Raw genomic sequence first — 25,117 nt, forward strand, 5'->3', positions numbered from 1 at the left:
CTTAACATTTTAAAAGTTGCATATAATTTGTTAGAACAATTTCACTTCTAGGAATTTATCCAATAAGAGATAATAATGAGAGATGTAAGCAAAGAGTTATATATATAAAGTGTTCATAGTATTATTTATAACAATAAAAAATTAGAAATAGTCTAAATGCCCAATAAAAGGGATCTGGTTAAGTACAAAGATACAATTAAATACTCTGGAACCATTACAATTCTATGATAAGAAAATGTTAATAGATATGACATAATATTTCTAATATACTATGAAGTGGAAATAAGCAAACCACAAAAAGCTGATACCATGTTTTTCAATATATACATACATGCATTAAAAAAAAAACTTGGAAGAATATGTCAAAATGTTCACAGTGATTTATCTATGCAGTAGTATTATTCCTTTTTTCCTTTCTCTACCTTGTGTATTTTGTTTTTCTAAATTTTCTATAATAAATATGTGTTACTCTTACAATTACAAAGGAATTCAAATTAAATATACAGGAGTTTATATACTTGCACAAAGAGCTTCTGATAGTTTGTCATCAGCTGGTTCTATGACAAAAGGACATAGAAGAAAATAGAATAAATATTTTCCCCTTGTATTTATATACTACTTTCTTATTGTAGTAAAAATTACACTCCTCAAGATGCACTGAATACAGAACAAGGAGATATTATCTCTCATCTATCAGACGGACACAGATCAAAAAGAATAAAATCAGTGGGTGCAAAGTAAAGACAACTCATGTGCTACTGGTATAAATCTAAGCTGAACAACCCTTTTGGAAGCACAATTTTACAATCTGTATTAAAAAAAACCCTAAAACTGTGCCTATCTTTTAACCAGTTATATTTCTAGGAATTTATCCTAAGGAAATAATTAAACAAGTCTGCAAAGACATACGCACTAAGTTACTCTCAGCAATATCATTTGTAATGGTGAGAGTTGAAACAATCCCGAAGTGTGTCACGAGGGTCAATTAAAAGACAGTATATCTATAGTGGACTACTATTAAAAATTATGCTACAGATCTATATTTTCTGATATTGTATCTCATGTAGTGAAAAAATATTAGATGATAAAACAGCCTTTGTATGATCCCAGTTTTAGTTTTTAAAAAGTGAGAATGTGTGTGTATATATATATATATATATATATTTTTTTTTTTTTTTTTTGTGGCTGTACGCGGGCCTCTCACTGTTGTGGCCTCTCCCGTTGCGGAGCACAGGCTCCGGACGCGCAGGCTCAGCGGCCATGGCTCATGGGCCCAGCCGCTCCACGGCATGTGAGATCTTCCCAGACCGGGGCACGAACCCGTGTCCCCTGCATTGGCAGGTGGGCTCTCAACCACTGCGCCACCAGGGAAGCCCCGAGAATGTATATTTCATGAAGAAAAAGTTTGAAAACTTCAAACCAGGCTTCATTACCAGTTGTCTCTGGTAAGTGGAATTACAAATGATCTTTAGTGTCTTCTTTATAACTTTTTGTACTACAATGAGCATGTACAACTCTTAATATCGGAAGGAATGATTTTTAAGTATACTAAATTGAAAGTCTGATTAATCAAATAAAATTATCTTTGGCGTTTTCTACTCTTTTCTTATTGCTAAGGCTCTTAGAAGCTTCCTGATTTGAACACATAATACTCAGTGGATGATAAATGTGTCAGATATATAGTTAATGCCCCTATTAACAAAGATGACATGCTTTAACAGCAGCCTTTAACAAGATATTTCTAAAAGAAAAAATTATATATCCCCTCCCAGCCCTGAGATGCTAGCAAAGATCTTGTAATTATGATTGAGCCCCCATTTGCTGCTACCTCCTCCCTTTGCCTCTGGCCTTCTCAAACATATTTAGGTGTTTTCATTTCTAGTGACCATGGTGGCTTATTGTATTCACGGATATAGAAAGACACTGCCCAAAGAAGTATGACTTATAAAATAAATAATGCAGAAGAAAATTTCAATTCTATTCAGGGCAGTATGCCCCAACATCACTGTCCAATATAACTTTCTGTGATGAAAAAATTCTATTATTTGTGCTGTCCAACATAACAGACAGACAATAGGTCTGTCTAATGTGCTGTCCAATATGACACATGTGGCTACTAAGCACCTGAAATGTGGCTAGTACAACTAAGGAACCAAATTTTTTTTTAATTTTTAAAAATTTTATTTATTTATTTATTTATTTTTGGCTACGTTGGGTCTTCGTTGCTGCGCACAGGCTTTCTCTAGTTGCGGTGAGCGGGGGCTATTCTTCGTTGCGGTGCGCGGGCTTCTCATTGCGGTGGCTTCTCATTGCAGAGCGTGGGCTCTAGGTGCGTGGGCTTCAGTGGTTGTAGCACGCAGGCTCAGTAGTTGTGGCTCACGGGCCTAGTTGCCCTGCGGCACGTGGGATCTTCCTGGACCAGGGCCTGATCCCGTGTCTCCTGCATTGGCAGCCAGATTCTTAACCACTGCGCCACCAGGGAAGCCCAGGAACAAAATTTTAAAATTTTAACTTATTTTAATTTTAATAACCACTTACGGCTAGTAGCTACCATACTGGACAGCACTGTTGTAGAAAAATTCACAGTACATATACTGTGGTTGATACAAAATATACATAAATAAGGATCCAAGAAAAATATGATTTCCACTTAAGACCTGGCATTCCAATGCATATTTCCAAGACTAACAAAACCATAATTTTGTGGTTTACAGATTGCTTTTTTGAAAAATTAAATGGCTTCAGGCACTCCTCATTCTTCTTTACATGGGAAATAAGTACCCAGTTCTTTTTTTCCGCCCCCACCCCCACCCCCCACAATTCTTTAAAGCCTTAACGCTCACGGCTTCAATAAGACTGTGTTACCCTGGCTCACCCACTACATCTCAATTTGTTTCCTTTTTTTGTGTAATCTTAGTCTTCCCCGTCTGCCATCAACCACAGGCTTTTTCCCAAAGCTGAATCCTTGGTTCCTTGTTTTCGATCTTCCATTCAGAAAAGATTTCTTACACCTTCGACTATGACCCTATTTGCCTTCTGTAAAACAGCACCACTTCACTACATATAATCTTAAACAAAGTCTTAATCTTTGAGACTGCTTCTCATCTGTAAAATAACTTAAGATGGTTACTACGGTTCCTTTGGCTTTAGGATTCTCCTAATTCTAGTACAGGCCTGGTTACAAAACTTTGTTTATGGTTTTTTCTCAGGCTGATTCCTCTTCTTGCCTTTTTAAATGCTGGTGTACCCCATGGTTGTCAGTGACCCTCTTTCTCCAAGAATCAGATAAATTCTTCATTATGACTGTCTCAAATTTATGCTATAGTTCTAACTTCACTCTTAAAAGTTCCAGATTTACATTTCTATTTGCTGCTAAAGATTAACTAGATGCGCTACCAGACACTTAAAGGTATCAGGCAAACTAAAGAAACTGTGTAGCAAACTTCTTTGTCAGTGGCTTAGTTATCAAAAACAGAAGTTTCAGGATCAGATGTATCTGAATTTGAATCCCAGTTCTGTCATTTATTAGCTGTGTAACCTTGATCAGATTAATCTCAAGTCTCCATTTTTTCATATGTAAAATGGGGTTAAAACTAGTACTTACAACTCATGGTTGTTGTATGTGCATTTTATACATACAGCTTAGTACAATACCTGGAATATGCTAACAGCTCAATAAATGTTCACTATTATTATCAGTAGCATTACCACCTTCCTAGTCCTACAGGTTTAATAGCTCAGTCAACTTGATGCATTCTGTCTCTTTAAAAAAAAATAAATTCAGTCAGCATTTGTACACTTTTATTTTCCAATGTGATCTCTGTTTTTCATTCCTGGATTGTTATTGCAGCCGGCCAAACAAATTACTAGATTTTTAATGCTTACAGGTTAGAGTCTCTTCTTGTTTTTGTTTCCACTGTATTACCTAGCATAATGCCTTACACATAAAGTTTTGCTATTATTAGACAATTCAAATAATCTTTACATCTATTTATTCTATTTCATTAGATCCCTCAAGTTCTTTGAGGACAGGGAGTGTCTTGGTCCTCTTTGTATATCTACACCTGAAAATCCCTTAGTCAATAAATGTTTGTTGAATGAATGACTGTTGACTACTCTCCCTCTCTCCAAACCTATCATCAATCTAGCTGCCTCAAATGCAAAAGATAGCTCTCATATTCTTTAATCCAACCATTTATTCTGATCAAGCTGACCTCCCCACAACTTCATCAAGAGCAGTCTCACTGTATTAGTCAGGACTCCTATTCTGTTTCAAAAAGTCTACTCAGAATAAGCAATAAAAGAAATTTATTAGCTTGCATAATTTGAAAGTCCAAGGATACCGCTAACTTAAGGCCTGGCTATTGATCCAAAAGTTCAAAGGTTACCATCAGAACTTGGCCTCACTCTTTCCATCTTTTGGCTCTGCTTTCAATTTATTGGCAAGCTCCAGGTTCACATTCTATTCTCTCAGCAACCCCAGAGTTCAAAGCATGCCTCTTTCTCAATAGTTCCAATAAAAAATTAACTCTCTCATGTGCTGACAGGAAAATGTGCCTATCTCTGAACCATCACTGTTGCCAAAGGGATGGACTACATTGACTAGCTAACCCTGAATTATGTGCACACCCTTGTGTCGGGGTGGGACCCATTCCACTGCCTGGAATGGCCTTCCTTCTCATTTCTGCCTCCCCAAATCGAAGCTACAACCTTTCTGCCCCCAAAAGTCTTTCATGATTTCTTTTAAGATTTTCCTTGTTCACTGGATCAAGTAACTCACTCCCAAATAAATATTTCCCTTTTTCTAAAGATCTACCTTTTAAAACAAACAGAAGGGGAAAACCTCAAAAAAATGCTGCATGATGAATTCTAATCATGTCAAGTTATAAATGGTATGGATAATATGTGCTGTTTCTTAAAATGTAAGGACAGCAGCTCTACCAGATACATTCTATACATTAGGAAAGAACAGACTGTGTGGCAAGTTTAATATAACATTCAAATAATTTTTTTGGCTTTAAATTTTCTATAGGGCCCAAACAAAACATTTTAGCTAACAAAAGTTGGGTCTGAATTCAAAGCACCCTGTGTAACAGGTAGTCTGTGGTTTTGGAGTTACCTCAAACAGGATTTCAGTTAGGCTCAAATCCCGGCTAACAACACCTTCCTTGGCCTTTAGCTACAGGTCTTTGAGCAAATTATCTTTCTCTCCCAACCTTGGTTTCACTATCTGTAAAAACAGGAATGGTAATATCTATCTGTACGTAAAAAGGCTGTGTGGCATAGTGGAGAGAAAAGAGTAAGATGGAACCGAGCTGAAATTCTACCACTAATATTATTTATATGATTCTCTCTGAGTGACTCATCTGTAAATTCTGAGTGATTCCTCATGTGTAAATGAGGGATAATAATATTTAATCCATTGGTTGTTAAGCATTTAACAAGGCAATGTATTTTAAACACCTACCAATGAATAGTAAACAGTGAAAACTCAATCAATGATGTTATCCACATCAAATCACCTCTTTAAAATAATTCAGAGAATATTTCAGTATTTTTGTACTTACCAAGGTCTGCCAAAAATTTCTTACACTTAATAAGTGATATTTCTAACATGCTAGAAATGAATCTAGTCTAATAGGTTATAAAGTACCTTGTAATCTTTTTCTTCCCCTCTACACTTTTTCTGGCCAGATAAAATGTCAGCCAACAAAAAATTTGGTTTATAAAGAAACTATTAAAGTAATAAAAATAAGTGTGGATAATAACAAATTAAAAATTCAGGGCATAGTAAGGAAAAAATTCATTGAGATTACTTATTATTCTTCATAAATGCCTTTGGGTTTTGTTAGTTAAAAAAATATTTCTTAAAGGCGAAACACACTGGTCCTAGAACTATTTAAAAGCAGGTAAGATAGTGAGCCAGATAAACTCCTGTGATCAACGTATTCTTTAACTCCACGCTTAATGTACTAATACTGAAATGACTCATGCCCATATGAAATCACTATGCTATCCATCTCCTGAACAGTCATATGCCATATAGCCATCTCCTGAACAGAATCGCGAAATCTGGGGTATGAATGACAATTTTAGATGTTGTCTCTCAGAATACATGCAAAAGCCAAGTGGCTGCTCATATTTACATCAGCAAGAAAATTTAATCTTAATGTCGTTCACTAAAAAATACAAACTATATTCAGTACAACTGTTTCCAAAAAGAGATTAAACAAATAGGTATTTGATTCCTTCCATTTTACACTAGAGCAAAAGTTTCTTTGGAAAGAATAGTTTCTTGAAGTAGTGTAACAGTTTTGCTTATCTTTCTAAAATAAGTGAATCATATGTAATACTTAGCAATCTTTAATAAGTGCACAAACATAGGAGAAGTTAACAGCTTAGGAAAGGTATATGAAAATAATTACATCATACCACACTATATATAAGGGGATTGACTGTTTTTAATCTACTCCCTGAGAAAGCTATATTTTAAACACAAGAGAAACATATTATGTTGAACACCTCAGTAACCAGACATTGTTCTCTACAACTAAGAAAACCAAATACTACCTAATTTATTTTCTTTTCTGTGTTAAAAAAATATGTATAAGGCAAACTGATGTTTGTTTTTAAAAAGCATTAAATACAGATACGGTGGGCAACCTATGCATCTTTTCTAAACAGTTTTCTTCCTTCAACTTTTTTTAAGGGGGCCTGAGGAAAGAGGAAAGGAGTGAGAGTCTGAAGGTGGGCTCTCGTTATTTTTGCAAGTACATTTGGTAAGTCACCTAGATGAAGGGGAGAAAGAAAAGTTAAAGCGTTCGGGTTCACACTAAAAACAACAACTCTTGAAAAAAAACGCCTATGCGGGAGTCATGCTTTCCTGACAATGCAGCGACCAATGCGACTCCGATTAAGAGCGTGTTACAAACCTAAATCTTAGTAAAGTCAATTTGGCATCCCCAATACGAAAGGGCCTGCAAAAACCGGGGCGGAGCAAGGGTCTACCTCAGCAGCGGCACAAGTTAATTTTCTAAGACAGTAAAACACTCCCCATCAGTCCCCTATGGCCCTCTTTCTCAAGAGATGCTGCTGTCCGCCTCGCCCCAGGCTCGGGGTCTGGCCCGCAGGCCCCAGGGCTGGGTGGGTTGGGGCAGTCGGCTTCTCCCCGGTACCCGGGTCCAGACCAGGAGTAATGGGACCAGTTAACGTAACGACCCGCGATTCTCCGTCCGCGTCGACTGCGGCGGCCTCCGACCGCGCCCCGGGCCTCCTGTTGGCAGGGATACCCCCCACCCCACTCACCCGCCCGGGTGGTGTCCGTCAGGTCGTGGTTGGCCGCTCCCCGGGGAAACTCCCTCAGTTTCCGGCCGCTCAGGCTCAGCACCCCGGTTACCGCCGCCTCCTCCAGCGCTCGGTCGAGGGAGCGGCTCCATGAGCCCGGGCCAGGACCTGGGCCTGCCCCGGAGTTCGGGCCGCAGTTAACAACGGAGAGGTTACCTCCCGACGCTACTGGGCCAGAGTACTCTGCAGCAGTAGCCACAGAGACCAAGCCCGCGGCCGCCATTTCCCAGCCGACAACTCTCCGGCCCGCCGGCTCAGCGCATGCGCGGCCAGATGATGGGTGGGCGGGGAAAGGGGCTTACAGACCCCGGACGGGTCCCTTGATGGGCAGGGCTTCAGTGCCGCCCCGCACATCCAGGCGCTGGCCTCCGCCCACGTGAGGTTTCCAAGGGAAATTAAAACGGAACTCGCAAATCTGGAGCAGCTCCCTACTCTAGGCTCCCAGCAGCCTTTCTAACATGCCTCCACAAAAAATCTTCCAGACAACGTTTCTCACCAGAATTTCTCTACCTTCCTTCCTCAACACTGGAGGATTAAATATTAAGGCTTAACACCGTTGCTGCCAGAAACTTTGGCAGTGAGAGGAGAAACGTTCGACTTCTGTCATTCTATAAGCCAAATGATCCTAATGGAGACTTGTGGATTTATTAACTATTATTGCCTGAGGGAAAAAGAAGTGTTAACCTGGCTCCCAAACTTCATAATTCTCATTGAAAGGGTTGTATAAAGCTTCTTCCTTGTACAAAATAGCTTCTTAAGGAAAATAAAACAAACACCCTAAATAGTACCTGTTCTTTAAGCAAAATTTTGTTGAACAAAGCTGGATGAACGGCATTGAAGTCTAAAATTTTAGTTTGGAACCAAAATTAAGGAAGAGAAAATGATCTGACCATAATCTACATGTGGGAAATATAGAACTGAAGTTTTTTTTTTTTAAATCATTCAGTTACTGAAAAAGTAGAAAATACCACTCCATTTGATTAAAAAATTTTTTGCCCATGCCACGTGGCCTGCAGGATTTTAGCTCCTCGATCAGGGATCGAACCCGCACCCTCTGCAGTGAAACAGTGGAGTCCTAACCACTGGACCACCAGGGAATTCCCACCACTTCATTTTAAACCAATTAGACCTCACATATACTGCAACCAGTCTTCAGCATAGTCTTGTTTCTTTCACACATTTAAGCCATTCCTGCTAAATGATGTAAATTTCCCCTACAATCAACTAGTATTTTCTGTGGGAAATAGAATGTCAGTTTTTCCTAGATTATTATGTAATTATGAAATCCATTTAAAGGAATATCAGCATGAACACATCCAGGTATGATTTATAATGGTTCTTGTGGAGAACATTGCCACAGGCCAAAAAGTTCATGTCAGAGAGCAAAAGAAAATAAGGTTAGAGAGATCCTGTCCATCATTCAAGGTCGAGCTCTTCAATGAAACCTTACCCAACTCCTACATGGAAAAGATTGTAAAAATGTTTAATCTCGGTGCCAAAGCTGATTAGTATTGGTTGCTCGGAGAGTTGTTCTGTGAAATTTTTTTTTTAATTAATTTTTGGCTGCGTTGGGTCTTTGTTGCTGTGCGTGGGCTTTCTCTAGTTGTGGCGAGCAGGGGCTACTCTTTGTTGCCACATGCGGGCTTCTCATTGCGGTGGCTTCTCTTGTTGTGGAGCACAGGCTCTAGGCGCATGGGCTTCAGTAGTTGTGGCATGCGGGCTCAGCAGTTGTGGCTCACGTGCTCTAGAGCACAGGGCTCAGTAGTTGTGGCGCACAGGCTTAGTTGCTCCGCGGCATGTAAGATCTTCCGGATCAGGGCTCGAACCCGTGTCCCCTGCATTGGCGGGCAGATTCTTAACCACGGCGCCACCAGGGGAGCCCTGTTCTGTGCATTCTTGATACTCTGCTCTAGTTTCCTCATCAACAAGTTCCTCATTCAATGTCTCTTATGAACATGGTCATCCCTGGCAAGTAACATTTATCCAATGCATGAGTTGGTTTCTGTTATTCTGGACTCCTAAAATTGTTCTTTTACTCTTAGAAAGACTTTAAGCTATTTAAAGAGCAGGTCCTCATTTTATATTTTTTAGAGCTATTTCAACCACAATAATTAAAAGCATAACCATATATTCCATATTAATGTTACAATGCTATAGAAAGTTGCCAGATATTTAAAATGCACAGATGTCATCTATATTTGATTACCTATTACCTTCCACATTTACACCAAATTCTTCAAATTCTGTACAATATGGCCTCATTCTTCCTATCTACCTGCACATCTCATTATAATTACAACATACCATGCTAATCCTGGTCTCTGAACTTCTGACCAAGTTTACAGTTTTGTCACTTTGTCTAGCCAATTAGATTTTAAGGTCCTTAATATGTTTAACTGTATATAATTATCTTCCATATCCTAGGCTGAGTGTATCAATAGGAGTTTATGTGCTAATACAGCAGAGGAGGTTAGGAGAAAAAAGAATTACAATTTTTGAGAACAGGGTCTCATTAAGGCCAAAATATCTGTAGACATTAAGTGTGTAGATATTTGAAGGCCAAAGCAGAGGCCTGTGGATACAAGAAAAATGAAGATGCTATATATATACTATTATTAATATATGAGAAATAGTCCTACATAAAGGCTGGAAGAAAAGATAGATCAAGAAGTTAATTTTGAGCCTTCTAAGGATTTGTAGCTTCATCTACAAAGTAAAGGTAGAATATGAGGGAATTCTCATCCTACTCCCTCAATATTCTACATAAAGCAAGGGACAAGATCATCTTGTGAGAATGAGGTAAAGGAAATGGAGTCATTGTAGGGCATTCACCAGAGTCTAGTGATGAATAAAAAAAGTGATGAGAAACAGCTGCAAAAGGGCTGTGAGGGGGTTTCCCTGGTGGCGCAGTGGTTGAGAGTCCGCCTGCCAATGCAGGGGACACGGGTTCGTGCCCCGGTCCGGGAAGATCCCACATGCCGCAGAGCGGCTGGACCCGTGAGCCATGGCCGCTGAGCCTGCGCGTCCGGAGCCTGTGCTCTGCAACGGGAGAGGCCACAACAGTGAGAGGCCCGCGTACCGCAAAAAAAAAAAAAAAAGGCTGTGAGCAAAAGGGATACAAGGATTTATAACTTATTCCACTACTGCTCTGTGGTCTGGAAGCAGGAGATGAAAAAATAGGCAATGGGGGTTACTGAATGTTAGGAATAATATAGAGAACTTCCCTGCTTCTTCTTGTGTATTTTACAGGCTGAAAGTTTACTCATTGAACACTAGGGACAAGAGTTTCACTCCAATCTCAGTAACTCTCTCCAGCTCTGCATCTCCCATCATGCAGAAATAAAGTCCTTTCCCTACCTTCACTCACTAGAAATATATTATGGCTACTCCTTTAAGGTCTCACTTTATAAACTCAAAGCAGTAGGATTAAAATCTTGGCCAATCCCACTCTCTTCAAATATAAAGCACAGAAACTGGTTTGTTGAATATATTCAATAAATGTTTGGTCTTACCCTTTCTGACTCCTTTAATAAGAATCACTAATAGTTGACTTTTTAAAACTTTATACAAGAAAATTAAGACAATGTGATTTTCTTCTTAGAGGAAAACAGAAGTGGAAGTAGAAATTAAACACATACACACTAGGGAAACAGTTTTCCTATTCATCTTTAAACAATAGTAAACCTCATCCAAATACATTGAGAAAAAGGAATTTCAGTTCCAGAATGGTATCACATTTCCTTGTTTTATCAAGCTTTTAGCTGAATAGATTTCAGATAGAAAGTAAACTGTAATGGCAGGGAAAAAAAGAAACATTCGAAGCCAACAATTTATAAACAAATCTTTAAATCCCTATTAATGGTCTGCAATAGTCCAAAATTCTTGTTGTAAATGCTTCAGGTTTTTTGTTATCATTTCTAAAAAGGGGCTAACTCCAAACTGATTATGCAAAAAGAACCTGATTTTAAGGAAAGCTTAAATCACATGCTTCATTTTTTTTACAGCGGCAAAAAACAAGTAATCATGTAATTCTGATGAAACTTTGAAGGTAGACTGATCACAAATAAAGGAATCATTTTCTGCCCTAATACTGCCTGCATTCAGAATGTATGGTATTCATTCTCTGTAGTGCAAAGTCAGCTATTTCCTCTCCTCTTATCTCCTTAGAGTAATATAAATCAGAACAAAAGTTACCCTGACACTGTGTATGCTGTGTGAATTACAAAGCTATGACAGCAAAATATGATATACGTATCTATTATAACAAAAAATAACCACTGGGCAATAAAGTCTAAGTTTCTTCGAACTTAGAAGTGTTTTTTTTTTTTCGGTACGCGGGCCTCTCACTGTTGTGGCCTCTCCCGTTGCGGAGCACAGGCTCCGGACACGCAGGCTCAGTGGCCATGGCTCACGGGCCTAGCCGCTCCACGGCATGTGGGATCTTCCCGGACCGGGGCACGAACCTGTGTCCCCTGCATCAGCAGGCGGACTCTCAACCGCTGCGCCACCAGGGAAGCCCAGAAGTATTTTATGATTTGCTTATAATTAAAATTGTGGCGAAGTTTATGCCTATTAGAAAAAAATACATAATGTTTGATTAGGAGCACTGGCCTTTTCTAATAGGTCTACCTAATTGGAATACCAAAGTGATGAAATCTCATAATCATCACTGGCAGAGTGTATTTACTTACAGTGCTACAAAGGCTAAAGCATGGCTACTACCATTTCTTAGGTATCTGACAAGCCACACACAATTCCACTACTTTCTGTGGGTATTCAATTCACAGGAAGTTTATTATGAACTGATAATTAAAAGAGCTGAGCTTAAAAAGTGACTCTACCACACACAAGTCTTGAAAAGTTGGGTCTCACTGAACCAAGATGTAAAAAGAGGGGTTAAGCTGGATGATCTCTAAAGGCTCATTCAGTCTAATATACTGCATTCTAAGTAAATTCAATTCTCTATTCTAACTCCTCCTGGCTACTTCCTGTTGGAGCTATGAATGAAATAGTCAAAAGGTAGTTAGTGGGAGGTCAATATGAGTCTAGATTGATTTACCAATTTAATTGGTAGGTAGCTTTTCAAACCCTAAAAATTATAGTCATTACAAACTTCTTTGTAACACAGAACAATCTAAAAACCACAACTCAATCTTTACAGCTAAGAATAAACCATGTAAGACCTGTAATATTTTATTTGTTAAAAATGAACAGCTTCAGAATAAATCTAAATGCAACTTTTCCAAAAAATGCCAAAAAGTACAGTGTAAAGCATCTCCTCATTAAATATAAACTTTCACTTTGTGATGCACTGCATCAATGTTTTGGATACACCTTGATGCAAAGGGAAATTTAAGTTGCATCCTATTAAAAAAACAAAAAAAAGCTTTAAGAACTGAAAAAGGATAATTATAACCACATTCCAAGGAGGGAAAATTTTCCTCCAAAAAAGCATATTCTTTTGTTTATATACAACATGTTAGCACTCAAGAATTTTAATTTGAAAAAAAAAAAAAGAATTTTAATTTGGCTGTAACGAAGGCAAGATTCTGTATTTAAAAAGAAAATGAATTACAGATGCATGAAGAGCAAAAGTTTAATATACCAAAGACACTTTGTTTGATACACTTAATATCAATATTTGGGGCAATTTTTAAGATTAAAAAAAGGCATTAATAATAGCTCTGTACAATAATATTTAAAATAACAAGAAAACGAAAACATCTTTATACCATATTTTCACAAACTGTTCTAAAGACAGCAAACTTGTGCTCAGTTGTTTTTCCTTTGCTTCAAAATAAGTTACCAGTAATTCTCAACCAGTCTAAAATGTATTGTTCATAGACCGAATCTAAGCATTCATACTTGCAAAAACGTTTTGCACTGAGTCCTCAACCTATGGAGAGACTACAGTTTACTTTCAAATTGTATGACTGGCTTCCAATAATCCCTTATCAGTAGACTTACAAGCAAAATACCAGATATTAAGGATCAGATTTAATTCTTTGGTATAAGCAGGAAACTGTTATTGATAGCTTTCCGTGGCTAGCATAAACCAAGTAACCCAAGGAGCATGAGAGACAACGATGAAGTCTAGTACACACCGCAAAGCAGGCAGGAGCCATAACTTAATATTTCGTGTTTTTTTAACAGGGAAAATCAACACTAATAATACACTGTTTGGAAACTAACACCTACTTAGAGGTTTCAACATTATAGCAAACCAGAAAGTTAAGCTTCAAAATGACCAAACTTGTAACGTGTAGTCTATTTTGCTGCGTTTTGGCATTATACCCTAACTTATAATTTACAACCATCTAAGGACGTTTAGCACTAGCTTGGCACAACGAACTAACTCCTCCTAACCCTCCAGAGTGTGGGGGGAAAACCCTCTTCTCACCATAAATGCCTGAACTTTATACAAGAAATCAGAAGCAAAGGTACAAAACAAGGTTATAATGTAACTCTTATCATTTTGCACTTTTTACCTGGTGACATATACATTTTTATTTTTAGAGCTGTATACTGTTTAATTTAGCAAACTTAAAGTTTAATTTCTCTAAAAAGAAGTCTAGGGCTTTATGGCTAATTTTACTATCAAAATATCTAAGGGACTCAATCCATTTTAAAATTATAATTATTCTAAATATCATTTGAAGAATTCTTTGTGGACACTAGACTCAAGACTACACTAAATCCAAACAGTATACCTGTGACCTAGGTTTTAAAGTTTTTCTCCTCAGTTACCTGTCTTCCACCTGCTACTTCCTCTCATGCTTTCTTCATTTCCTAAACACAAATTATCAGATTTTTACACTAGACTTTCCTCAGAGGAGGCTATCAGATAACCTTGTAAACACCCACTTATAGCTTTCAAACACTAAAAACACTAACATTTTAAACTGAGCCTATGCCTAGAGTCACATTTCTTGTTAAAAGTTCAGCATTAAGGATTTACTTAATCCTTAATTTACTTAATCCTTAAACTCTGGAGGATTAACCTAACATTTGAAAAATGAACCAAGTTCAGATATTCCCATAAACCTTAAACCCCCAAACTGGAATTCTAATAATTTTTTTATATCCCTAATGAAGAAAAGTCAATTGCACTTATTACATCAACACTATTAAAGAATAAGTGACAGCAACAAAGGGACCTACTTCAAATCCTGAAGACCAAGATTTACCATGGCAAAGTGTAAAACAATGGGCAAAGGTGATGAGATCCTAAATACCACTATCATAAAAATAATCAATTTCTATCTTTCCGCCTTCTTTCTGCTGCATGAGAAACCAAAGAAGTCAAATAGAGAATTGTTCTGTCTGGGCCAACCATGAAATCTTTAAGAACATATAGGTATAGTCCCTGTTTTTCTTTCAGGGCATTATTTATACATGTTAAAAAAAAACAACAACTTCAAAAATAAAAAATAAGAGTTATTTAGCCTTGTGAATATTTTGAAATAAAGTTTCTTGAATTTCTGTGATGCACTCTTCAAAGAATTCGATTTTTAAAAGAGTCATCACTCAAAAGTCCCTTTGACATGGGACCTATCCCACAGTTACAAAGCGGCTTCCTCCTTTGTTGAAAGTGAGAGTGGCTCTTTGTTCCTTCAGGATCCCAAATCGCTCATTTAAAGTCATCCCTGTCTAGAGAAAATGAAACAAAACAAAAATTAACAACTTGACTGTAAGCCACATTTGCTTTGGAACAATAATGTGATCATAATGGTGATTCATAGTAAAAACAGCTAACATTTCCTGAATATTTATATGTATGAACTCCTTTAATTCTAACAAACACCATATGAAATAGGTGAATTTAGTGAAGTTTAGAGAAGTTAGTTAAGTTGCCTACTTGCAGCTTTAGAACTGAAACTGACTCAGAAACCCTATCTCCTAACCATTATAATATTATGTACTATATAAAACACATACACTGTAATGCTTACAAGTATATACCCAAAGATTTCTCTATTTGAATTATTTTTAGGGTCTGCAAACACTGCCACCAACTCTAGTGATGCCTCTGATAAAAGTTATTTAGATTTGTGAATATTTTGAAACAAATTTTCTTTAATTTCTGAGTTCATTACAAATACTTAAATCAAATTCAAATCAAAATCTGGTTTTGATTAATAGCAGAAAAAGCACCACAATTATACTTCATTTCTGAAAGGAAAGTAACAAGTGACAAAATAAAATAAAAATCAGCAAAATAAATTTGGTCGAATTTCCTTCCATACAGAAATTCTTATCTTCAGTTCCAAAGATTCTTATGTCAATGACAAAATGCAACAAATAAAAATTCTCAGCAAATTACAAATAGAAGGGAACTTCCTCAATCTGATAAAAACAACCTACTGCTAACATCATGCTTAATGGTGAAAAACTTAATGCTTTCTCCTCAAGCCTGGGAACAAGGCAAGCAAACATGCTCTCAACACAGAACTGAAGGTCTCAGCCATTATAATAAAGAAGAAAAAGAAAAGGTTTAAAGACTGGAAAGAAACTCTAAAATCCTAAGTAATCTATAAAATTACTAAAAGTAGTAAGTGAATTTTAGCAAGATTACAAGATACAAGGTTAATACAAAAACTGTCAAAACCATGGTGAGATATACCACTTCACCTGCATCTGAATGTCTAAAATCAAATGACAGATAATAACAAATGTTGGCAAGGACATGGAAATATTCAGAACCCTCTTACATGCTGGTAGGAATGGTTCTGCAGCTACTTCTCCAGAAAACAATCTGGTACTTCCTCAAAGGTTAAACACAGAATTACAATATGAACTAGCAATCCACTCTTAGGTATTTACCAAGGAGAAATAAAAACATATACTCATATACAAACACACAAATGTATGTGAATGTACAGGTTTTTGTGTGAGCATATGTACATGAATGTTCAGAGGAGCATTATTCACAATAGACAAAGAATGGAAACAATCCAAATGTCCGTCAACTGATAAATAAATAAAACACAGTATATCCATATGGTGGAATGTTATTCAGCAATAAAAAAAAAAACACAACTGATATTCATTATGGATAAACCATGAAAACACTATGCTAACTGAAAAAAGCCCATCACAAAAGTTCACATATTATATGATCCCATTCACATGAAATGTCTGAAATAGGCAAATCTAGAGACAGAAAACAGATAGACCAGTGGTTTCCTGGGGTTGAGGAGCATTAGGATATCCTATTTAATTCATTATACAACATTTGTTTTGTTAATTAAAATGTTTTCAGTGAACAGCCCAGAGAAATACAGGGAAAAAAAATTTACCTGTTTTCCAACACTATTTATGTCAAATTGAAGGGGGACACCTTTAGGAACTTTCTTTACATCAGATTGCTCCCGTTTTGTCAAGAATGAGGGCACAGCAGTACGAGTTAATCGTGGTTTCTGAGTTCTACCAGAAAAAAATTAAAAAGAGACCAGTTTAACAATCAAAAGAAGAAAAATAAATCATTTGGTACATAAGACATCTTGACTTGTACCCATGTTCAAATGTATGAAGGCTATCTCATTTACATTCTCAAAAGAAAAAAAAAACCAAAAACCTGGTTCTTTTTATTTTTTAAAGTATAGTTATTTACAATATTGTGTTAGTTTCAGGTATAGAGCATAGTGATTCAGTATTTGCAGATTATATTCCATTATAGGTTGTTACAAGATAATGGGTATAATTCCCTGTGCTACATAGTAAATCCTCATTGCTTATCTGTTTTATATATAGTAATTTGTACATTAATCCCAAACACCTAATTTTTTCCTTCTCCCTTCTCTCTCCCCTTTTGAGTCTGTTTCTGCATTGTATATACATTCATTTGTATTATTTTTTTATAATAGATTCCACATATAAATGATATCATATAGTATTTGTCTTTCTCTGACTTATTTCACTAAGCATAACATTCTCTAGGTCCATCCAGGTTGCTGCAAATAACAGCATTTCATTCTTTTTTATGGCTAATATTCCATTGTATACATATATACATACATACATACATGTATGTAGATATATACATATATATATATACACACCATACATATATATGTATACATACACATATATATATATATATACACACACACACACCACATCTTCTTTATCCATTCATGTCTTGACTACTGTAAATAGTGCTGTTATGAACATTGGGATGCACGTATCTTTTTGATTTAGTGTTTTCGTTTTTTCCAGCTATCTACCCAGGAGTGGAACTGCTGGATATGGTAGTTCTATTTTTAGTTTTTTTTTTTTTTTTAATTTACTTTATTTTTGGCTGCATCGGGTCTTAGTTGCAACATGTGGGATCTTCACTGCAGCACATGGGATCTTTTGTTGCAGTGTGCGGGCTTCTCTCTCTAGTTGCGGTGCGTGGGCTCCAGAGTGGGCGAGCTTTCTAGTTGTGGCATGTGGGCTCTCTAGTTGTGGCTCACGTGCTCAGCAGTTGCAGTGTGCTCGGGCTTAGTTGCCCCACAGCATGTGGGATCTTAGTTCCCTGACCAGGGATCGAACCCATGTCCCCTGCATGGGAAGGCAGATTCTTAACCACTGGCCCACCAGGGAAGTCCCTATTTTTAGTTTTTAAGAAACCTCTATACTGTTTTCCACAGTGGATGCACCAATTTACATTCTCACCAACAATATCCCAACCGTTTCCTTTTCTCCACATCCTTCCCGACATTCGTTATTTGTAGACTTTTTGATGACAGCCATTCTGACAGGTGAAGTGATACCTCACTGTAGTTCTGATTTGCATCTCTCTAACAACTAGCACTGCTGAGCATCTTTTCATGTGCCTGCTAGCCATCTGTATACCTTCTTTGGAAAAATGTCTACTCAGGTCTTCTGCCCACCTTTTGACTGGATTGTTTGTTTTCTTGATATTGAGTTATATGAACTGTTTGTATATTTCGAATATTAACCTGTTGTCAGTCACAGCATTTGCAAATATTTTCTTGCATTCTGTAGGTTGTCTTTTGATTTTGTTGATGGCTTCCTTTGCTGTGCAAAAGCTTTTAAGTTAAACTAGGTCCCATTTGTTTATTTTTGTTCTTATTTCTTTAGGCTTGGAAGACTGATCCAAGAAAATACTGCGATGATTTATGTCAGGGTGTTTTCCCTTTTTTCTCTTCTAGGAGTTTTATTGTTTCATGTCTTAAATTTAGGTCTTTAGACCATTATGTGTGTTTTTGTTTTAAACATCTTTATTAGAGTATAATTGCTTTACAATGGTGTGTTAGTTTCTGCGTTATAACAAAGTGAATCAGCTATGCATATACATATATCCCCTTATGTCCTCCATCTTGCGTCTCCCTCCCAGCCTCCCTATCCCACCCCTCTAGGTGGACACAAAGCACGGAGCTGATCTCCCTGTGCTATGCGGCTGCTTCCCACTAGCCATCTATTTTACATTTGGTAGTATATATGTATCAATGCCACTCTCTCACTTCATCCCAGCTTACCCTTCCCCCTCCCCATGTTCTCCAGTCCATTCTCTAGGTCTGCATCTTTATTCCTGTCCTGCCCCTAGGTTCTTCAGAACCACTTTTTTTTTTTTTTTAAGATTCCATATATATGTGTTAGCATACGGTATTTGTTTTTCTCTTTCTGACTTACTTCACTCTGTATGACAGTCTCTAGGTCCAACCACCTCACTACAAATAACTCAATTTCGTTTCTTTTTATGGCTGAGTAATATTCCATTGTATGTATGTGCCACATCTTCTTTATCCATTCATCTGTCGATGGACACTTAGGTGGCTTCCATGTCCTGGCTATTGTAAATAGAGCTGCAATGAACATTGTGGCACATGACTCTTTTGGAATTATGGTTTTCTCAGAGTATATGCCCAGTAGTGGGATTGCTGGGTCATATGGGAGTTCTATTTTTAGTTTTTTAAGGAACCTCCATACTGTTCTCCATAATGGCTGTAACAATTTACATTCCCACGAACAGTGCAAGAGGGTTTCCTTTTCTCCACACCCTCTCCAGCATTTATTGTTTGTAGATTTTTTGATGATGGTCATTCTGACTGGTGTGAGGTGATACCTCATTGTAGTTTTGATTTGCATTTCTCTAATGATTAGTGATCTTGAGCATCCTTTCATGTGTTTGTTGGCAATCTGTATATCTTCTTTGGAGAAATGTCTATTTAGGTCTTCTGGCCATTTTTGGATTGGGCTGTTTTTTTGATATTGAGCTGCATGAGCTGCTTGTATATTTTGGACATTAATCCTTTGTCAGTTGCTTCGTTTGCAAATATTTTCTCCCATTCTGAGGGTTGTCCTTCGGTCTTGTTTATGGTTTCATTTGCTGTGCAAAAGCTTTTAAGTTTAATTAGGTCCCATCTGTTTACTTTTGTTCTTATTTCTTTTGGCTTGGGAGACTGATCCAAGAAAATACTGCTATGATTTATGTCAGGGTGTTTCCCCTTTTTTCTCTTCTAGGAGTTTTATTGTTTCATGTCTTACATTTAGGTCTTTAGACCATTATGAGTTTATTTTTGTATATGGTGTGAGGGAATGTTCTAATTTCATTGTTTTACATGTGGCTGTCCAGTTTTCCCAGCACCACTTGTTGAAAAGACTGTCTTTTCTCCATTGCACATTCTTACCTCCTTTGTCATAGATTAATGGACCATAGGTACATGGCTTTTATTTCTCTCTATTCTGATCCATTGATCTATGTGTCCTTTTCTGTGCCAATATCATGCTGTTTTGACTATTGTAGTATAGTCTGAAGTCTGGTAGGGTCATACCTCCAGCTTCGTTCTTTTTTCCTCAGCAGGTGCTTTGGTAATTTGGGGTCTTTCGGGGTTCCATATAAATTTTAAGATTGTTTGTTTTAGTTCTGTGAAAAATGTCCTGGGTATTTTGATAGGGATTGCATTAAACCTGTAGATTGCTTTTGGTAATATGGTCATTTTAATAATATTAATTCTTCCAATCCAAGAGCATGGGATTATCTTTCCATTTCTTTGAATAATCTTCAATTTCCTTCATCAACGTTTTATAGTTTTCAGCATATAGGTCCTTCACCTCCTTGGTTAAGTTTATTCCTAGGTATTTTTTAAATGTAATTTTAAATGGGATTTTTTTTTCTTTAACTTTCTCTTTCTGCTTTTCATTATAGTGTATAGAAACACAACAGATTTCTGTATATTAATCTTGTATCCCGCAACCTTGCTGAATTCCAAAAAATACTTGGTTCTTGACTGACTAATCTAGAGACTAAAATTTATAAAACGCTCACAGAATACCTCTGTAAGTAGAACTACAAACTTTTCAACAATTTGGAAGGACTGGCGATTTCCAAGTCTTGATCTTCTACTAAAATAAAGCAACCTCTAAAATCGTAGAGAATCATCCTAGGTTTTCATTTCAATCATTAAAATGGCTAGATAGTTAAAAACAAAACTCCATAAACCTAGAAAGTTGAAAAAAATTTTTATTATTTTATTTTCTTTTTACAATATGTTCATCACATCTCACAGAACTGATTTCATAACCTACTAATGGGTCACACACATAATGTGAAAAATATCAACACAGAGATATTTTCCTCTGCTGTGTTAGAAGCTTGAGTACGTCGGCAAGAATTTCCAAGAAACTAGCCAATCTGCTAGACTACTGGCGGATACAGGACTTTAAATTTTAAGTATAGAGCTTAGATTTTCATTCCTGATACTTTTTGATGTGAAAAATTTAAGAGTGCCAGTTATGGTCTGGTCTATGGCTAGGTCAACTATCAGGTTGAATTTGATGATATGGTTTTAGAACTTTCTTGAAATGCATCCTTGACCTCCGGCCCTGTGCTTTAAGTCTCACATCTTGCCTGTCAAATCAGGGTTCAGTTCACCCCCCATCCCCTAGGCAACATCACTTCCCGCTTCAACCTAGAAAGTTTATAATGCAATACATATAACGGAATGGTTAACTAAATTAAGGTCATCTAGATAAAAGAATACATTATGAAGCCTTTAAAAAGAAGGTAGATCTGTATGTAATGAAAAGTAAAGAAGTCCAAAGCATACTGGGGGGAGGGGGAGAAGGGAGCAAGTATGCATGGTATTATCTCATTTATGATTATACACAAGAAATAGATGTACATAGTATGTTATATGGGCACCGATTTTTTAAATAAATATATGAAATTGTTAAAAGTGGTTACTTTGGGGCTGTAGAACCAGGAATCAGGGAGCTTTTACTTTTAACTTTTTTTGTTATTTTTGATTTTTTTGTTTGTTGTTTTTGGGGGCCATGCTGTGCAGCTTGAGGGATCTTAGTTCTCCACCTGACCAAGGATTGAACCTGGGCCTCAGCAGTGAAAGCGCCTGCCGAGCCCTAACCTCTGGACCACTAGGGAATCCCCTACCTTTAATTTTATATTATACTATTTCCACTTTATACCACAAGTATTACTTTTACCCTTGTCTCAGTTTATCCTAACATGACCATCATACTCTGAAGAGAAGTCAAATATTTCTCTATTATCTTATATAGAGAAGTTATAATTTTTGCAAAATCTAAAAAAGACTTACACTGGGCACTGCACTGCTCCTGGATTATCAATGGATACAGTCAAAATTCCTCCATTTGTGGTGGAAGTCCGCCACCTAGTTTCAAAAAACCAAAAATTTCATTAAAATGACAGTTTATGAATCCTATAGTGTATTCCACATTAAAACATACATTTTAAAGTAGCCATTACTTTTTCTTAGTTTTTTAGGAAATACAGAAACCTGGGCCCCACCATGATATAATTAATCAGCATCCTGGGTGTAAGAACTAGACACCTGAATTTATTAAATATTTTTCAGTGTAACAAATATATGCACATAAAAAAATCAAATAATACAGAAAGGCTTCTAATAAGAAACAACAGTCCTTTACCCCACTATTCTCCCTTTCTGCTCCCCAGAGGCAGCACTTTTAACCTTTCCTGTTTTTCCTGCTTGCTAGTTAGTTACTTCCAGTTCACTAAACAAAATGCATATGTAATACTATCTTGCTATGGTAAGGATTCAGCTCATTACACTATCCTCTAGTTTCTCTTCCTACCTCTAAACGTTTTGATAGCTATATCACTATTTTACTTCCACTATAACTTTAAATATACTAAAATCTCTTTTTTTAGTAGTGTCTCTTGACATTATCCCCTACCCACTTTGTATAAACGGACAGTAGCATCTCTAATTCCTCCCCTCCACCTCTTCACCCATTTTGTACCTCTCACTTTTTATCAGCTTTACTTTTATATTTATGTTGGTCAAAATCTGACATTTATATCACACTGTTACCAAATTAAGTATTTTGTGCTTTGTTCTACAGATTGATTCTTAAAGTTCAAAACAAATAAGCTGCATTTACATTATTACAATTATGTAAATACTGTTTATTGCAGAAGCAAATAGGTCATGATCATTATTTCCTTTCTTTTGGTTTCCAATGCATGACTCCTGTGCAAAAGAATATTGCCAGCGTCAAGTTCAAATAGTTGCCTTTCTGACACGCCAATTGCTCAAAATCATGCCCATTATAGATGGCATCATATCTGGACAATGATCATGTTTTATATGCTCTGTTTTCACAGAAGTAGCCATAATTTTAAATGATTTAATTTTAAAACCTGATCATATTGATGGAGTGTTACAACTCACACTTGGGGAGTGCAATTCTAACAGACAAAAATACATTCTTGAAAAAAACCTTCACGGGGTAAGGAGAAAAAAACAATATGTGAAAAGAAAACATCCTATTGCTTTTAAAAATCTATAAATTTTCTAAAAGCGCTACTGGATTTTATTCTATTTATTCCCTGAATTGGTTCATTTGTATGAAAGCAGTTATAAAAAAATAAAGAGCTGTTTCATTAAAAAGGAATAAACAGGCAAGAAAAAAATTAAAATACAGAGTAATGTATTTGGTGCTAAAACTCACAACACTGACATGTGAAAATGAAAAAGGTTTTTGGGGAAAAAACAACAAAAACAACATAGGATTTATTTATTTCAGGCTCAATGGTTAATTCACTTTGGGTCTCATTTAATTTCTTTTCGACTGGGGTACAAAGTAATTTGGGTCACTACTATTCTGGGAGTTTTGAAATGACATCTTGAAAAACAAATTGAAACTTACTGACGAGTTCTCTTTGCTACTACATCGTCTAGCAGTTGTTCTGAGTTCAACTGGGCCTGAACCTGAAGGGAAAAAAAAAGCAGTAGATCCCATAGAAAGCAGAGGATCCCATAGAAAGCAGAGGATCCCATAGAAAGCAGAGGATTTGAATCCAAAGAGCTACCCTGCTCTGTAACTTTATAACCCAGTGTGGTGTGTGAATGCAGGAGAGGGGCATGTGCCTATTCTAACAACACCTCTTTGTTCAGGTTCCTGTATCAGAACAAGTAGTAAAAAGTTTATTCCTAAATAACATGTTAAATTCTTATAAGACACTGCCACTGAGGACAACAAAAGAGAAAATAGAAAAAAAAAAAAGGAATTAATCTAATGTCATGTTCTCCATATTCTAAACCCAAACCCTACCTCAATCATGGGCCATGTCTATGATTGAGGATTACTAGAGGTGGATGTTCAGGATCCTTTGTTTGGGTAAAAAGAAAACACTACCAAGGGTTTTTTATACCTTCAGGCCTCTCCTGAAAAGAAAAGTTGCCTGACGAGTGTCTTTCTGATGACTTAATTTATTTCCACTCCTGGTAAAATTGGCTGGAATATTATTTCTGCAACAAAAACACGTACACCATGAATAGTGTGGGCCACTTAACAACTTTCAAACATCTTGAAAAGATAAGCAAAAATATTTAAATTCTTAGGATGAAAATCTGAGGTACACTAAACACAAAGACTCTGAATTATACCCTTGTTACGTGAAGCTATTGAAATCTGATTTACAAATACCTCCCTCTGTAGCAGACTACGTAACAATGTGGTTAATTCTGACCTAATTTTTCTTACAAATATTCAACTGTCTAATATTCTGACATATAAGGTCTCTTCTGAAGACACTGAAATAACATTTTTAATGCTACTTTCTAAATTTGGTAAAAGACATAAATGTACAGATTTATGAACAGGATTAGTCAAACCGCTGAAAACAAAAAAATGAAGAAAATCTTGAAATATACCATCTTTTCCAATTTTCTCTCCTTCACTCAGAAACCTTCATATATTAATATAAATCACACAGAAACTTACACTATTCCACTGTTTGCTCTCTCCTGCTTAGAACATTGTAATCTTAATTATATGTTTGACTTGACTTTCACCAATTCCTTTCTAGTTTCTATAGAAAGTTGGTAAAACATGAGAAAACAAATTTTCATTTCTGTCTACTTATTTATTTTTATAAATAAATGTTTAACAGGTCACCTAATCTTACCTCCAAACTTATAGAGGCTCAAATGCAAAATTTCCCTGCCAGCCCAATTAACATGGGCTCATTAATGGTTCATGTAATTGACAAGCTCTTATTTGAGAAGTTTCCCTTTTCCAAAAAAGTACTCCGAAATGATTCCCAAAAGAAAAAGAGATGATAGTTGAATAAAGCTGCAATTGTAGCCATTCCACTTATACAAAAACTTCATTTCAGGGTTTTTTGCTTTGAATTATCTTCTATAAAAGATGAATAAAAGGCATTTGAAACTGAAATAATATGAAAACTTTGCAGCCTGTCAACTACTTTATCCTTACAGAGAACAGAATACCATAACGATAGGCCACAATTTTTAAG

General features: G+C 36.6%; 2 protein-coding genes across 18 annotated transcripts in view; both read right to left on the reverse strand.

Moving 5' to 3' along the window:
- The window catches only part of LRCH3 (leucine rich repeats and calponin homology domain containing 3), a 116,199-nt gene extending 107,729 nt beyond the window's left edge, over positions 1 to 8,470 (reverse strand). For 4 of the 15 annotated variants that reach the window (XM_022567995.2, XM_030760962.2, XM_022568029.3 and 1 more), the window contains exon 1: positions 7,306 to 7,607. In XM_022567995.2, the coding sequence (XP_022423703.2) occupies positions 7,306 to 7,567 (262 nt within the window). In that variant the 5' untranslated portion in view covers positions 7,568 to 7,607. Of the gene's footprint in view, positions 1 to 7,305 lie in introns of all 15 variants that reach the window. The other 11 variants (XM_030760963.2, XM_022567952.2, XM_022567987.2 and 8 more) reach the window with 8 other exon arrangements.
- Positions 8,471 to 12,924: 4,454 nt separating this feature from the next.
- Positions 12,925 to 25,117, reverse strand: part of FYTTD1 (forty-two-three domain containing 1) — a 32,498-nt gene continuing 20,305 nt past the window's right edge. For 2 of the 3 annotated variants that reach the window (XM_022568112.3, XM_089910625.1), the window contains exons 5-9: positions 24,011 to 24,107; positions 23,506 to 23,567; positions 21,909 to 21,983; positions 16,644 to 16,770; positions 12,925 to 14,994 (exon numbers count right to left, since the gene is read on the reverse strand). In XM_022568112.3, the coding sequence (XP_022423820.2) occupies positions 14,896 to 14,994; positions 16,644 to 16,770; positions 21,909 to 21,983; positions 23,506 to 23,567; positions 24,011 to 24,107 (460 nt within the window). In that variant the 3' untranslated portion in view covers positions 12,925 to 14,895. The remainder of the gene's footprint in view (positions 14,995 to 16,643; positions 16,771 to 21,908; positions 21,984 to 23,505; positions 23,568 to 24,010; positions 24,108 to 25,117) is intronic. The other variant, XM_022568121.3, reaches the window with a different exon arrangement.

The sequence above is a fragment of the Delphinapterus leucas genome, chromosome 4, assembly GCF_059928025.1.
Source record: "Delphinapterus leucas isolate spDelLeu-1000000601 "Yukka" chromosome 4, BTC_Dleu_Yukka2, whole genome shotgun sequence".
NCBI classification, from domain to species: domain Eukaryota; kingdom Metazoa; phylum Chordata; class Mammalia; order Artiodactyla; family Monodontidae; genus Delphinapterus; species Delphinapterus leucas.